The following is a 15194-nucleotide window of genomic DNA, read 5'->3' on the forward strand; positions in this document are numbered from 1 at the left end:
TGCTGCTGAGTAATTGGGACATCACGGTGGAGTGTTTCTTTGACACGATGTGCTCCGCATGTGCCCTCTTATTGCTTCCATGTGATTGGGACTTCATTAGTTCACGGGGGGGCACCCCATTGACCCTACCCCACCCGACTTATTGCTTCAAGTGGGAACTGGTGTATAGTGCAGCATGATGGGCTGGTGCATCACAGAGGCTGGAGTAAGATGGTGGGGGCTGAAGTTAAAGTTATCTTTTATTGCTTCAGAACCATTTTGGGTGCCCATCTGAATGTTGGCATCGATATCAGAGTCCACACCATTCCTGTGGAGCTTTGGCTTTCTGCTTAGAGTTGTCGTCTTGCTGGAAAACAAATCTCCTCCTCCTAAGGTGCCGCTTTCTTGCAGACCCCATCAGGTTTTCCTCCTGGATTTTTCCAAATTTGCCTTTCGTTGCTGTTACCCTCAAAATGCCTTTTCAGGGTTTGGTGCAGAGAAGCCTCTGCACAGCCGAATGCTGCCAACACTATGCTTTGTGGTCGGCGTGGAGTCTTTTTGACATTGGGCAGTGTAGTCTGATGGCCCAAAAAAAAAAAAGCTCAAGTTTGGTCTTAGAAGACCACAGAACCTTCTGGTTGACTTCAGAGTCTCCAGTGTGTCTGTTGCTGAGATGATGTGCGCATTTCTACTTCCATGTAAAATGAAGTTTGGTGATACGCTCAAAAATACGCTCTTTATACTTTCTGGAGTATGTGAATTTCACCTTGAGATTAATAAAGTATCTATCTATCTGTCTTATAGTGCCTTTCACATACAGTTAGGTCCATAAATATTTGGACAGAGACAACTTTTTTCTAATTTTGTTTCTGTACGTGACCACAATGAATTTGAAATGAAACAACTCAGATGCAGTTGAAGTGCAGACTTTCAGCTTTAATTCAGTGGGGTGAACAAAACGATTGCATAAAAATGTGAGGCAACTAAAGCATTTTTTGAACACAATCCCTTCATTTCAGGGGCTCAAAAGTAATTGGACAAATTAAATAACTGGAAATCAAATGTTCACTTCTAATACTTGGTTGAAAACCATTTGCTGGCAATGACAGCCTGAAGTCTTGAACTCCTGGACATCACCAGATGCTGGGTTTCCTCCTTTTTAATGCTCTGCCAGGCCTTTACTGCAGCGACTTTCAGTTGCTGTTTGTTTGTGGGCCTTTCTGTCTGAAGTTTAGTCTTCAACAAGTGAAATGCATGCTCAGTTGGGTTAAGATCAGGTGACTGACTTGGCCATTCAAGAATTTTCCACTTCTTTGCTTTAATAAACTCCTGGGTTGCTTTGGCTGTATGTTTTGGCTCATTGTCCATCTGTATCATGAATCAATTTGACTGCTGTATTTAGCTGGATTTGAGCAGACAGTATGTCTCTGAACACCTCAGAATTCATTCGGCTGCTTCTGTCCTGTGTCACATCATCAATAAACACTAGTGTCCCAGTGCCACTGGCAGCCATGCATGCCCAAGCCATCACACTGCCTCCCTCCACTGTGTTTTACAGATGATGTGGAATGCTTTGGATAATGAGCTGTTCCACGCCTTCTCCATACTTTTTTCTTGCCATCATTCTGGTAGAGGTTGATCTTGGTTTCATCTGTCCAAAGAATGTTTTTCCAGAACTGTGCTGGCTTTTTTAGATGTTCTTTAGCAAAGTCCAATCTAGTCTTTCTGTTCTTGAGGCTTATGAGTGTCTTGCACCTTGCAGTGCACCCTCTGTATTTACTTTCATGCAGTCTTCTCTTTATGGTAGACTTGGATATCGATATGCCCGCCTACCCCCTGGAGAGTGTTGTTCACTTGGCTGGCTGTTGTGAAGGGGTTTCTCTTCACCATGGAAATGATTCTGCGATCATCCACCACTGTTGTCTTCCGTGGACGTCCAGGTCTTTTTGCATTGCTGAGTTCACCAGTGCTTGCTTTCTTTCTCAGGATGTACCAAACTGTAGATTTTGCCACTTGTAATATAGTAGCAATTTCTTGGATGGGTTTTTTCTGTTTTCGCAGCTTAAGGATGGCTTCTGTCACCTGCGTGGAGAGCTCCTTTGACCGCATGTTGTCTGTTCACAGCAAAATCTTCCACATGCAAGCACCACACCTCAAATCAACTCCAGGCCTTTTATCTGCTTAATTGATAATGACATAATGACGGACTTGACCACACCTGCCCATGAAATAGCCTTTGAGTCAATTGTCCAATTACTTTTGAGCTCCTGACATGAAGGGATTGTGTTCAAAAAATACTTTAGTTGCCTCATATTTTTATGCAATTGTTTTGTTCACCCCACTGAATTAAAGCTGAAAGTCTGCACTTCAACTACGTCTGAGTTGTTTCATTTAAAATTCATTATGGTAATGTACAGAACCAAAATTAGAAAAAAGTTGTCTCTGTCCAAATATTTATGGACGTAACTGTAGTATATCTATCTATCTATCTATCTATCTATCTATCTATCTATCTATCTATCTATCTATCTATCTATCTATCAGCATGGGAAAGGCGCTATATAAATAAAATGTATTATCTATCTATTATATAGTGCCTTTCATATCTATCTATCGTGCCGTTCACTCTTATCTATCTTTCTTCAGATTCGGATTCTAAGATGTGTTGTTTGTGTGTGTGTGTGTGTGTGGAAGCCTTTGTCCAATTATAATGTCCATTTTTTTTGGAAGTTTCTTTTTCAAACAAGTTGCATTGTGTTTGTTTTTTTCCAGGCTCATTGTTTTTGTTCAGTTACTTATTTCAATATTCTGTGATGACAAATCAAGCAAATTGACCCTTTTATTGGCTAACTGATTCAGTTACAATGTGCAGTGCTTTTGAGGCAACTGAGGCAGCTTCTTGATAGTTAATGGTTGCCTCGAAAGCTGGGAACATTGTAATCAGTCCAGTTAGCCAATAAAAGGTGTCCTCTTGCTTGACTCCTCATCCATAATGGCTAACTAACACAGTACAATACCCTACTGCCACAATCTCTCTATTATTAAAAAAAATAAAAAATATTGAAAGGAGACAAGATGTGATTTTCTCAGAGAGACCCTTGTACGTCCCCTGCAAGACGAGTCCACACCCGGGGCCGGAAATAAGGGGCAAAGACTACATGACAAAGTAGAACATCGTAAAGAATTCAAAAACGTTGGTGTGATGCACATCTAGAGCAGCTTAGAGATAATGAAAGTACGAAAATTCGAACTTCTCAAAGAACTGATAGTAAAGATCACATTAGCACAAACAGCAAAAAGAGATTGAATATATTGTTCGGAATTAAACTTTAAGTCGGAGACTTATAGATCGTCTAATTCTTGGATGTCAAACTCCGGTCCTGGATGACTGCAGTGGCTGCAGGTTTTCGTTCTAACCATCTTCTTCATTAGTGACCAGTTTTTACTGCTATTTAACTTCTTTTGCGTTAGTTTTAATTAACTTGATTCACGCCCTTTAGTTGTTTCTTTTTCTTTAATTAGCTGCCAAGCAATGAGACACAAAACAAGGTGCCACATGACCTGCTCACCTGTGCCCATCACACAATATCTGAAAATAAAGAAAGGTGGTGGTCTCAGTAAGGCTGATCTTTCAGGTAATCAGAACATGTTGATGCTGTGAAAAGCAACAGTTTTGGAAATGTCTGCTGTGGCAGAATGAGAGCAGCAACAAGCCAAGGAATTAAATAACGGGTTTAATTAACGGCAAGAATTGGCTTCTCATTAAGAAACTGGTTGGAGTTTCACGCCCCAACTTAGCTGAACGAGCTCTGTCGGCTCGTTTCATGTCTCATTTCTGTTTGGCTCTCACTTAATGAAGAAATGAATCAACTCGGATGACTGAATCCTTAAAAACAGGGCTATTAAAATGAAGGGAAAATGAGTTAATTAGCAGTGAAAACTGATCACTAAGTAGGAAATGTGGCTAGAATGAAAATGTGCAGCCACTGTGGCCCTCCAGGACCAGAGTTTGACACCCATGGTCTAATTCGTGTTGCCAGCGAGAATTAAAAGATTCCAAAAACGTTGGTACGGTATGAAGTCACATGAGATGGAGACTTTTAACGTGAGATTCTTTCAAGTCACGCCCTACTTTCAACTATTTTCAAACAAGACCATGGCCATCTAACCTCTCACTGGCGTGAATGCTTTTGTCAGACACGCTTCCTGCGCTCTCAGCTCTTTTTTTCATCAGGACAATAATTGTATACCTTCTAGATGGCACGTCAATGACTAAGCGAAGAGGAAGGAGCATGGACAAACGTTTGAGAAAGTCGTTTTATTTGAGGAGAAAGAAATGATATTCACTCACGGGCAGTTATATGTTGCGTTGTCGCGATGAACGTCCAAACACGGAATCAAAATTCAGTGCGATCTTGAAAAACAGTCAGTCAGTCAGTCATTTTCCAACCTGCCATATCCTAAAACAGGGTCACTGGGGGTCTGCTGGAGCCAATCCCAGCCAGCGCAAGGCAGGAACAGATCCCCGGGCAGGGCACCAGCCCACCGCAGTTGAAGAAAAGTTAATTCCAAATATTGTTTTTACTAAAGTTTTAAAGTAAAAGTGAAAATAATGCATATGTAACAATTCCCATGAAAACTGTATATACCGTTCGCCAAACCCAGGGGTGGGCGAGCGTGTGAGCGAGTAAGGGGCAGAGCCCCCTAGTATTCTGTTCAAAAACAGTTTGACTGCTGTCCAGTGATAACTGCTGTGGAAATTCTTTAATGTATCCGGGATTTTAGCAGCCTTCTCCTTTAGTCATAGGACCAGGCCTATTGATTAGCAAAATTTTTGAATGAGAATTTTTTTCAAAGGCATAATATATTTAAATATGTGGTACACACAGAAGAAGGCTCACGAGAGTGGGCTAAGTGGCCGCTTTTGCTAAGATTTTAAGAAGTGTTTTGTCCACCTTTTATTTTATGAGTGTTGTATGAGAGACTTATTTTTTACTTTTTAGTACACTTTTTAATTTAATATAAGCGTGGTTTTTAAAAAGTATTATCTCTCTCTCTCTTTTATATATATATATATATATATATATATATATATATATATATATATATATATATATACACACACACACACACAGTGGAACCTCGTTTTGCGAGTAACTTGGTTTAAGAGTGTTTTGCAAGACGAGCTAAAATTTCTAATAGATAGATAGATAGATACTTTATTAATCCCAATGGGAAATTCACAATTAATAAATTTTGACTTAATAAGTTGGCAAGGTCTTGCAGTATGAGTAGTCCGTATACGCTTTGTCTGCTGAGCGTCATGTGATCACAACTGTGCTGATGGTTCTCTCTCTCTCTCTCGCTGCGGGATTGTGGGTAATCATCTCCTATTCTCCGTCTGAGTCGGCGTGCCTCACTCATATAGTCAACATCCATACGAGTGTATACTGTTTACTACAGCATTGTGACTGTGTGTGTGTGCTGTGACGTGCGAGTCCCCTTCTTGCACCCCAAAACACGAAGCTGAGTCTCAGTACTTTAGCAACACCAGCTTTATCCAGCTTGAAACAGCAACAGTGCGGTTATTTATTGTAGCGGGATCTGCCGCTCTCCTATACACAGACACAGCAGTCAGGCAGGGCCGTGCTCAAGTAGTACTGTGCCCTGCACATTTATAATGTTCCTTGTATCACCCTTCGACGGCAGGCGCTTATAGTCCGCAATCTTTTTGGATTCGCTTTTACGGCAAACTGCTACAGCGCTGGGAGACTGCGATTGCTTTGGGACGCTCTTCCACGTGTCGTCCCAATGGGTGGAATCCCACAAGAGTTTAGAAACTCACTCACACCAGCCATGATTCTTTTCAAAGGTAAAGTGCAGGTACATTTGTTTTATGTATTTTTACTTTCTATTTTGTATTAATCATTTTAATATGAATAGTTTTGGGTTGTGGAACAAATCATCTGAGTTTCCATTATTTCTTATGGGGAAATTCACTTTGATATACGAGTGCTTTGGACTGTGAGCACGTTTCCGGAACAAATTATGCTCGCAAACCGAGGTTCCACTGTATGTGTGTGTGTGTGTGTGTATGTATATATATATATATATATATATATATATATATATATATATAAATATAATAATAATAAAAAAAAAAAAACCTTGGGTCAAGACTTGATCTTCTCTAAAGACACTTTGAAGTCCCGCGAGATTACTTGCACGTCACGCCCTACTTACAATTTCTCGGAGACACTTTAACATCCTGAGAGACAAGGAAGTGAGACTGAAGGACAGCTGCTGTACATACTTTTAAATGCAGGCACAGCTGGCTTAAAAGACCTAACTTGTTCACTACAGCTTTATTGCTGGCAAATATCAAGAAATAAAAAATGAATGAAATGAAAAAAACAATCTCTTTAAATTGTTTATCCGGGTAACCGAACCCTGGGGTTGGCGAGTGAAGCGAGCAGGGGGCAGAGTCCCCTAGTATTACAAAAAATATTTGTGATGTGCCGTCGTTTGGAATGACTGAGACATAGTAACTGGACAGACACACACACACAAACACCTTTTTTATTAAGGTGGACTAGCTGTGCTCCCTGTCTAAGACTAGTTGAAATTTAACGAGCATTAATGTTTGCAGTGTACCATCAATTGAAATGTAGTTTGCAATGCCTTGCACTAGTAATTCCAACAGATGGCGCATCACACGCGTTTTTTTTTTCTAAAATGGGCTGAAATGTTAAGTATTCAACGTAGTCCTTGCAGTGCTACATGCAATGTGTATATTTCTGTTTTATGATATTTGATTTGGGATTCATAAAAGCAGTCTTAATGTTTGTGATTGGCCATCTATTGGAATGACAGACACATAGCAACCAGACAGATGCACAGATTCTTATATTAAGGTGGATACATATATTTTTTCTTGTGGATACATATATTTTTTTCTGTTTTTGCTGACGTCAAATGCATAATCCATCCATCCATCCATCGTCCAACCTGCTATATCCTAACTACAGGGTAACGGGGGGGTCTGCTGGAGCCAATCCCAGCCAACACAGGGCGCAAAGCAGGAAACAAACCCCGGGCAGGGCACACACACACACACACACACACACACACCAAGCACACACTAGGGACAATTTATGATCGCCAATGCACCTAACCTGCATGTCTTTGGGCTGTGGGAGTAAACCCATGCAGACACGGGGAGAACATGCAAACTCCACGCAGGGAGGACCAGGGAAGCGAACCTCAGGTCTCCTAACTGCGAGGCAGCAGCGCTACCCATTGCGCCCAAATGCATCATTTTTATTTGTAATGGTTTGTACTTCAAGCTGACGTGACTGTCTTCTACCGTTTTGTTTGTTTTTGCAGTTGGGAAGGTGCTGCTGTTGAAGAATTTCTAACACCCTCATCTTTACCATCACTTGGGATCTTGCTGTTAAAGCCATGGCGTTTGTACCAACACCAAGCCCCACCGTGGTCGACCAGACCACCTTGATGAAGAAGTACCTACAGTTTGTGGCAGCCCTGACAGACAACAACACTCGTGAGTAACTTGGCAGTTTATACAAGGTCATGCGAGTAATTTTGGTACATAAAGCTGTCCTTCAGAGAACTTGGGATTGACACCTTGAGTGCTTATGGATGTGCTTCATTGATTCAACCAGGGTTATTTATTTTGCTGCTTGAGCAAGTGATCAGCTAAGAAGAAAAAAAAGTGCCGTGTGTCACATTCGTGCCATACCTCTAATAATGTTGGCGTATTAGGACAACTTGGCCAAGAACCGGCCATTCAGGCCAACAAAGCTCATTAGTCCTAGCCTTCCATTTTCTCCAGAAGAACCTTAAGTCAAGTTTTGAAGATCCCTACTACACCAACTAGTCACTCATTTCATGTGTTTGTAGTTTGTACCAATCCTGCAAAATGTGTTTTTCACAAGTTTCTGTCTCATTTCATATCATTTTCAAGCCCACTTAATCCAGAGCAGAGACATGGGGGGTGGGCCTGGAGTCTATCCCAGCTATCATAGAACGCAACACAGGAACAAACCCTGGACAGGGTGCCAGTCCAGTTGCAGGCCAAACACACACGCACACACATACCTGTATGCTAGGGCCAGTTTAGCATCACCAATTCACCTAATCTGCATGTCTTTAGACAGGGGGAGGAAACCCACTCCGACATGGTAAGAACATGCAGACTCCACGCAGGGAGGACCCCACAGTGCTAGCACTGTGCCATCATGCTACCCCAAGTCTCTCTCTGTGCCCCCTGAATTAAAGTAACAGTCGGCATCCATTGTTCTCATTTCCTTTCATAATCAAAAACTCTTCCGTCATGTCATCCCTCAGGTTTCCATTTGCTTAAACTGAAAATGTTCAACTCTTTCAGTCATTCCAACGTTCAACTCCTTCAGTCATTCCCCATAACTCATGCCATCCAGTCCTGGAATGAGCCTGGTTGAACTTTTCTGGACTTTTTCCTAGTGCTGCTATGTCTTTATGTGGAGCCTGAAAACCAAAACTTAGCCTTACTCAACTCTGCTCTGCTCATGGAGGTCTGCAGTGGCTGCAGGTTTTTGTTTTAACCAAATTTTAAGTTAGAACCAATTTATTTACTACTAAAGCTACAATTGTTTTTTTTTTTTTTCGTTTTTTTTGACCATTTGTTTCGTTTGTTGCAATTCAGGACCTTTAGAAATGAGGACATTAGAGGGTCAGCTCAAGTTGGACGGTAGGGAGACAAAGTCAAAGAGGTGAGATTGCGTTGGTTTGGACATGTGCAGAGGAGAGACGCTGAGTATATTGGGAGAAGGGTGCTAAGGATAGAACTGACAGGTAAGAGGAAAAGAGGAAGGCCTAAGCAAAGTTTTATGGATGTAGTGAGAGAGGACATGCAGGTGATGGGTGTGACAGAGCAAGATGACGAGGAGAGGAAGATATGAAGAAAGATAATCCGCTGTGGCGACCCCTAACGGGAGCAGCCGAGAGACGAGGACCCTTCATTGCCTATTTTAGTTTTAAACTTCTCTATTTTGGTTTTAATTATTGCCATCAATTAGTAATGAGGTGCAAATGACGAAGGAGGCACCAGCTCTCCGGCTAACGTGCTTCCATTTAAACACTTGCAACATACGTCATGGAGTGTTTTGTTAAACTTGTTGTGTACTTTCTCAAACAAGCCGCATTTTCAAGTTTCCAGTTTCCCAAAATGAATTCAAATGTAAATAATAACACATTAGATTTGGGGTAGAAGTGTTCAAATCAAAATTAAAAACATTTTGATTTACCTGTGCATTTAATTGATTATGTTTGGTGCCTTCGATGGACTGTGTTACTGAATTGTAACACCGCAGTGTCATTATTTTCTTAATTTTATGAATTGTTTTAGCTTTCTGTCATTTTGCCATCTTTCTAAAAAAAATTTTTAATTTTAATTTTATGATGTAAAACACTTTGAATTGCTTAATGGTATGAAATGTAATCTATACATAAACTTGCTTTAATTTTTTTAATAGCTTTGGATACTTGAGGATGTAAACAGGGTAGTAGTTGTAAGAACTCGTGCATCTGCTGGGAAAAGTCAGGAGTCCGTGCTCTTGAAAGTCCTGTCTATGGCTTGGGCGTGGAACTGGCCTTCCCAAAGTGAAAATAATGTTCTTTTTCTTCTTCATAGCTGATGAAACCAAACTGAAGATGATGCAGGAAGTCAGTGAAAATTTTGAAGTAAGAATTTAAGAGAATTTCATTCTGTCCTGTTTTTGAACAATTTTGTGTTGTTTAATTTGGAGCGTTCATGTTAAGGCTGTCACATTAACTGTAGCTGCCGAAATAAGTGCGGAAAAGAAATCTCTCAGTCCAAAAGTTCATTTTAAAATATTTAGTGTAAGTTAAAAGCAAATAATCCACATAAGAATATAAGAAAAAGTAGTTACACACGTAGAATAAAAGGCAAAAAAGGGAAAAATGTATCTTCTCTAAACTTAGCTTTTCTTGAGAAACTTTAGTTACTTCTGTACTTAAAGGTTCTTAGCTTCTTCTTCTGTACGCTTTAAACGTACGGCACAACACATAAATTAAGTGCTGTTTTCTTACATATTTACTTCACACACTCAAAAGGCCCATAAGCCGGTTGGCATATAGGCGTGTGCCCGGGCACGGTTAAAAACCTTATGCCTTCCACACCTTACTCATGGCAAGGCTGTCACTAACTAACTGAAAAATGTTTACTCCAAGCTGTTAGAAATGGCAAGCATATACCAATTCAATTCTACTTATGGGAGTTATAGGAACCTCCCATAGATTATGCATTGTCATCTAATAAAATATTCATAAATTTTATAGAACTAGAAAAATGGCTGTTACATTAACCATCAAATAAGGTTTAAATATTTGAATTAAAAACATTCAAATATACAGGGAGATTCACTTGAAAGAGGCCCTGAATATTCTTTTGTAACTTTTGTTAGGATGAAGCAATCTGAACCAAAAAAATAAGCTCTATACCTTGATGTATGTGTAATTGATTGCATTACATGCGATGCTGGAAGTAGTTTCCGTTTTCTGCTAGACACTTTTCGAAATAGCTCTCCATGTTCAAGAACATATAGGCAAGCGTCTTGGGGGGGTGGGGGGGGATAGAATAGCAGCAATTTCATCTTGGATGTTTTCCATCAGATCTTCCACAGTGTGAGACTTGTTCCAATAGATTTTTCCTTTGAGCAGACCCCAAAAACGTCTGGTGGTGTCTTTGAAATGACCCTGTTGCTGAAGAAGGACTCCAATCCTGCCGTGCTCCTTGCCAATGTGTGACACGTTGCTCCATCTTGCTGGAAGTAACCTTCCGTTAAGTCACGATCATCCAGTTGATTCTGACATTGCTTACACGAGGCTCGCACCATGAAGACACGCTATATAATATATACAGTATATTAGCCGTCACCCCGCAGCTGCACCCTTGTAGTAGTGAAAAAAGTTTAGTTGAGATTTTTGCAAATTTATTAAAAATAAAAAAATTGAGAAAGCTCATGTACGTAAGTATTCACAGCCTTTGTCATGAAGCTCGAAATTGAGCTCAGGTGCATCCTGTTTCCCCTGATCATCCTTGAGATGTTTCTGCAGCTTCATTGGAGTCCACCTGTGGTAAATTCAGTTGACTGGACAAGATTTGGAAAGGCACACACCTGTCTATATAAGGTCCCACAGTTGACAGTTCATGTCGGAACACAAACCAAGCATGAAGTCAAAGGAATTGTCTGTAGACCTCCGAGACAGGATTGTCTCGAGGCACAAATCTGGGGAAGGTTACAGAAAAATTTCTGCTGCTTTGAAGGTCCCAATGAGCACAGTGGCCTCTATCATCCATAAGTGGAAGTTCGAAACCACCAGGACTCTTCCTAGAGCTGGCCGGCCATCTAAACTGAGTGATCGGGGGAGAAGGGCCTTAGTCAGGGAGGTGATCAAGAACCCGATGGTCACTGTGTCAGAGCTCCAGAGGTCCTCTGTGGAGAGAGGAGAACCTTCCAGAAGGACAACCATCTCTGCAGCAATCCACCAATCAGGCCTGTACGGTAGAGTGGCCAGACGGAAGCCACTCCTTAGTAAAAGGCACATGGCAGCCCGCCTGGAGTTTGACAAAAGGCACCTGAAAGACTCTCAGACCATGAGCAAGAAAATTGTCTGGTCTGATGAGACAAAGATTGAACTCTTTGGTGTGAATGCCAGGCATCACGTTTAGAGGAAACCAGGCACTGCTCATCACCAGGCCAATACCATCGCTACAGTGAAGCATGGTGGTGGCAGCATCATGCTGTGGGGATGTTTTTCAGTGGCAGGAACTGGGAGACTAGTCAGGATAAAGGGAAAGATGACTGCAGCAATGTACAGAGACATCCTGGATGAAAACCTGCTCCAGAGCGCTCTTGACCTCAGACTGGGGCGACAGTTCATCTTTCAGCAGGACAACGACCCTAAGCACACAGCCAAGATATCAAAGGAGTGGCTTCAGGACAACTCTGTGAATGTCCTTGAGTGGCCCAGACTTGAATCTGATTGAACATCTCTGGAGAGATCTTAAAATGGCTGTGCACCGACGCTTCCCATCCAACCTGATGGAGCTTGAGAGGTGCTGCAAAGAGGAATGGGCGAAACTGGCCAAGGATAGGTGTGCCAAGCTTGTGGCATCATATTCAACAAGACTGGAGGCTGGAATTGCTGCCAAAGGTGCATCGACAAAGTATTGAGCAAAGGCTGTGAATACTTATGTACATGGGATTTCTCAGTTTTTAAATTTTTAATAAATTTGCAAAAACCTCAAACTTTTTTCACGTTGTCATGGGGTGTTGTGTGTAGAATTCTGAGGAAAAAAATGAATTTAATCCATTTTGGAATAAGGCTGTAACATAACAAAATGTGGAAAAAGTGATGCGCTGTGAATACTTTCCGGATGCACTGTATGTGCAGTATAAGGGCGGAGTGGTGGCTCTGAGGCTAAGGATCTGCGTTGGTATCCCAAAGGTTTTAGGTTCGAATACCCATCACTGTCTAAAAGAGATCCTACTCTGCTGGGCTCTTGAGCAAGACCCTTAACCTGTAATTGCTCCAGGGGTGCTGTACAATGGCTGACTCTGCGCTCTGACCCCAAGAGGTATGTGAAAAGTAAAAAATTCCTAATACAAGAAATTGTATAAGGCAAAATAAAGAACAAAAAAAAAAAATATATATTCATGGCATTCGTAGTCTGAATCACAATCTGATTGTATGGGTGGTTACCTATCAGGTAATGCTTGTGGTTGGTCAGCAAGTTGGCTTACATCTGCCGCGGTGCCCTCTTCCAGTTGCGAGAAGCAGATCATAAAATGGTTGAAATAATTTTACTGTCAAATAATGCAGAGAGTACGCGACACGTGTTTCGCCCAATTTCTGGGCTCATCAGGCGTACACACTCACTGCACCCCCTCTCGGGAATCGAACCTCAGACGTCAGCGTGTGTTTCATTCATTTGACAGCATGTAAATCGGGGTAATTACATTCATGGCTTTCGTAGTCTAAATCACAATCTGATTGTATGGGTGGTTACCTTCCAGGTAATGCTTGTGGTTGGTCAGCAAGTCGGATCTACATGCTGTCAAATGAACGAACCACACACCGTGGCGCAACGTTAGAGGCTTTGCCTGTAGCGCTGATGTCTGTGGTTCGATTCCCCGAGAGGAGGTGCAGTGAGTGTGTACGCCTGATGAGCCCAGAATTAGGGTGAAACAAGTGTCGCGTACTCTGCATTATTTGACAGTAAAACTATTTCAACCATATATAAAAGCAAGCAACAACTCCCCAAACACACATAAGAACTTCTGACTTGAGTGCTGAAGAGCTGTGTTGTAGGTGGCAGTAAGAAGGGCTCTGCCTGTAAGTTTTACCAATTAAGATAACCAGCTAACCATTCAAAATAATGAAAAGGCTGATTGTGAAAGTGAAGGAGGAAAACCATTCAGTAAAATGCTGAAGTGTGTAGTAACACAATGGCATAATCAGTGCAGGTAAAACAAACAAACCTTCCTTTTACAATCGAATGTCAGGTTTTGACTTTGAAGAAGACAGTTTTGAAGTAACTCTTAATTATATTCCAATAGCGACGTTTGATCTGGCAACCCGTGTGACGGTGGCATCTTAAGCTTGGCCTGAGCCCTAAGTGGGTGACTGTGCTGATGATGTGCACTGTTTTGTCCTGTCCCGGACTGATTCCCGTGTTTTTCCATTTACATTTGCCATGCATGTCTTGGTCTCCACAAACCCTGAATAATGAACAATTGCTTTTTTCAAAAATTCTGGTGTATGAATTTGCTCTCTTAATGCCTCGTCCACAATAAAGCTGAATTTTTGAGGTTATAAAGACTAAATGTGGCCTACTTTGAGACCTAAAACTGTTTTTTTTTTTTCTTTCTATAAAATCCCAAAAATTGCCAGGATTTTGTCTTATTTGTTGTTTATTTTGGTGATGGACAGGTTGACAGACGAGATTAGACAGGAGTCCCCGTGGACTATGATGTTTGCTGATGACATTGTGATCTGTAGCGATAGTAGGGAGCAGGTTGAGGAGACCCTGGAGAGGTGAAGATATGCTCTAGAGAGTAGAAGAATGAAGGTCAGTCGAGATTTTGACAAATATCGATATTTTAGACCTCCTTGATTTTCTCATATACAAAGTATAGGGAAAGTATCGAGGTGGAGATGTGCTCTAGAGAGGAAAGGAATGAAGGTCAGTAGGACCACCACAAAAGAATACATGTGTGTGAATGAGAAGAAGGTCAGTGGAATGGTGAGGATGCAGGGAGTAGAATTGGTGAAGGTGGATGAGTTTAAATACTTGGGATCAACAGTACAGAGTAATGGGGAGTGAAGAAGAGAGTGTAGGCAGGGTGGAGTGGGTGAGGAAGAGTGTCAGGAGTGATCTGTGACAGGCGGGTATCAGCAAGAGTGAAAGGGTAGGTCTATAGGACGATAGTGAGACCAGCTGTGTTATATGGGTTGGAGACGGTGGCACAGGAGACAGAGCTGGAGGTGGCAGAGTTAAAGATGCTAAGATTTGCATTGAGTGTGACGAGGATGGACAGGATTAGAAATGAGGACATCAGAGGGTCAGCTCAAGTTGGACATTTGGGAGACAAAGTCAGAGAGGCGAGATTGTGCTGGTTTGGACATGTGCAGAGAAGAGATGCTGGGTATATTGGGAAAAGGGTGCTAAGGATAGAGCAGCCAGCCAAGAGAAAAAGAGGAAGGCCTAAGCAAAGGTTTATGGATGTGGTGAGAGAGAACATGCAGGTGATGGGTGTAACAGAACAAGATGACGAGGACAAAGATATGGAACAAGATGATCCGCTGTGGCATCCCCTAACGGGAGCAGCTGAAAGTAGAAGAAGAAGTTATTTATTTTGTGTTAACAAATAGCAGATGTCCATTTTTTGTTCAGTGTTTGTACGACAGGTATATGTTTTGAAAGCCCTCACAGTATAACTTGCCTGTGGCTCAGGGTTTGTTTAATGAAAGCATGAATGGCACACAACACCTTTATTGAGCTGTGGGAAACGCTTTTCTCTCGTTCCCCACAGTAGGACAGGACAGCATAGCACCAAGCACAGTCCTTCTCTCTGCCTCTCTCTCTTTCTTTCTTTCTGCCTCCACTCCTCTTTGTCTGCCTCCTCCCG

The 15194-nt window shown here is 41.7% G+C and overlaps 1 protein-coding gene across 4 annotated transcripts in view; it reads left to right on the forward strand.

Annotated features, from left to right (window-relative positions):
- The window catches only part of trrap (transformation/transcription domain-associated protein), a 227557-nt gene that overhangs the window by 3274 nt on the left and 209089 nt on the right, over positions 1-15194 (forward strand). For all 4 annotated transcript variants that reach the window (XM_051933670.1, XM_051933671.1, XM_051933672.1 and 1 more), the window contains exons 2-3: positions 7366-7540; positions 9671-9720. In XM_051933670.1, the coding sequence (XP_051789630.1) occupies positions 7441-7540; positions 9671-9720 (150 nt within the window). In that variant the 5' untranslated portion in view covers positions 7366-7440. The remainder of the gene's footprint in view (positions 1-7365; positions 7541-9670; positions 9721-15194) is intronic.

The sequence above is a fragment of the Erpetoichthys calabaricus genome, chromosome 11, assembly GCF_900747795.2.
Source record: "Erpetoichthys calabaricus chromosome 11, fErpCal1.3, whole genome shotgun sequence".
Taxonomy (NCBI): domain Eukaryota; kingdom Metazoa; phylum Chordata; class Cladistia; order Polypteriformes; family Polypteridae; genus Erpetoichthys; species Erpetoichthys calabaricus.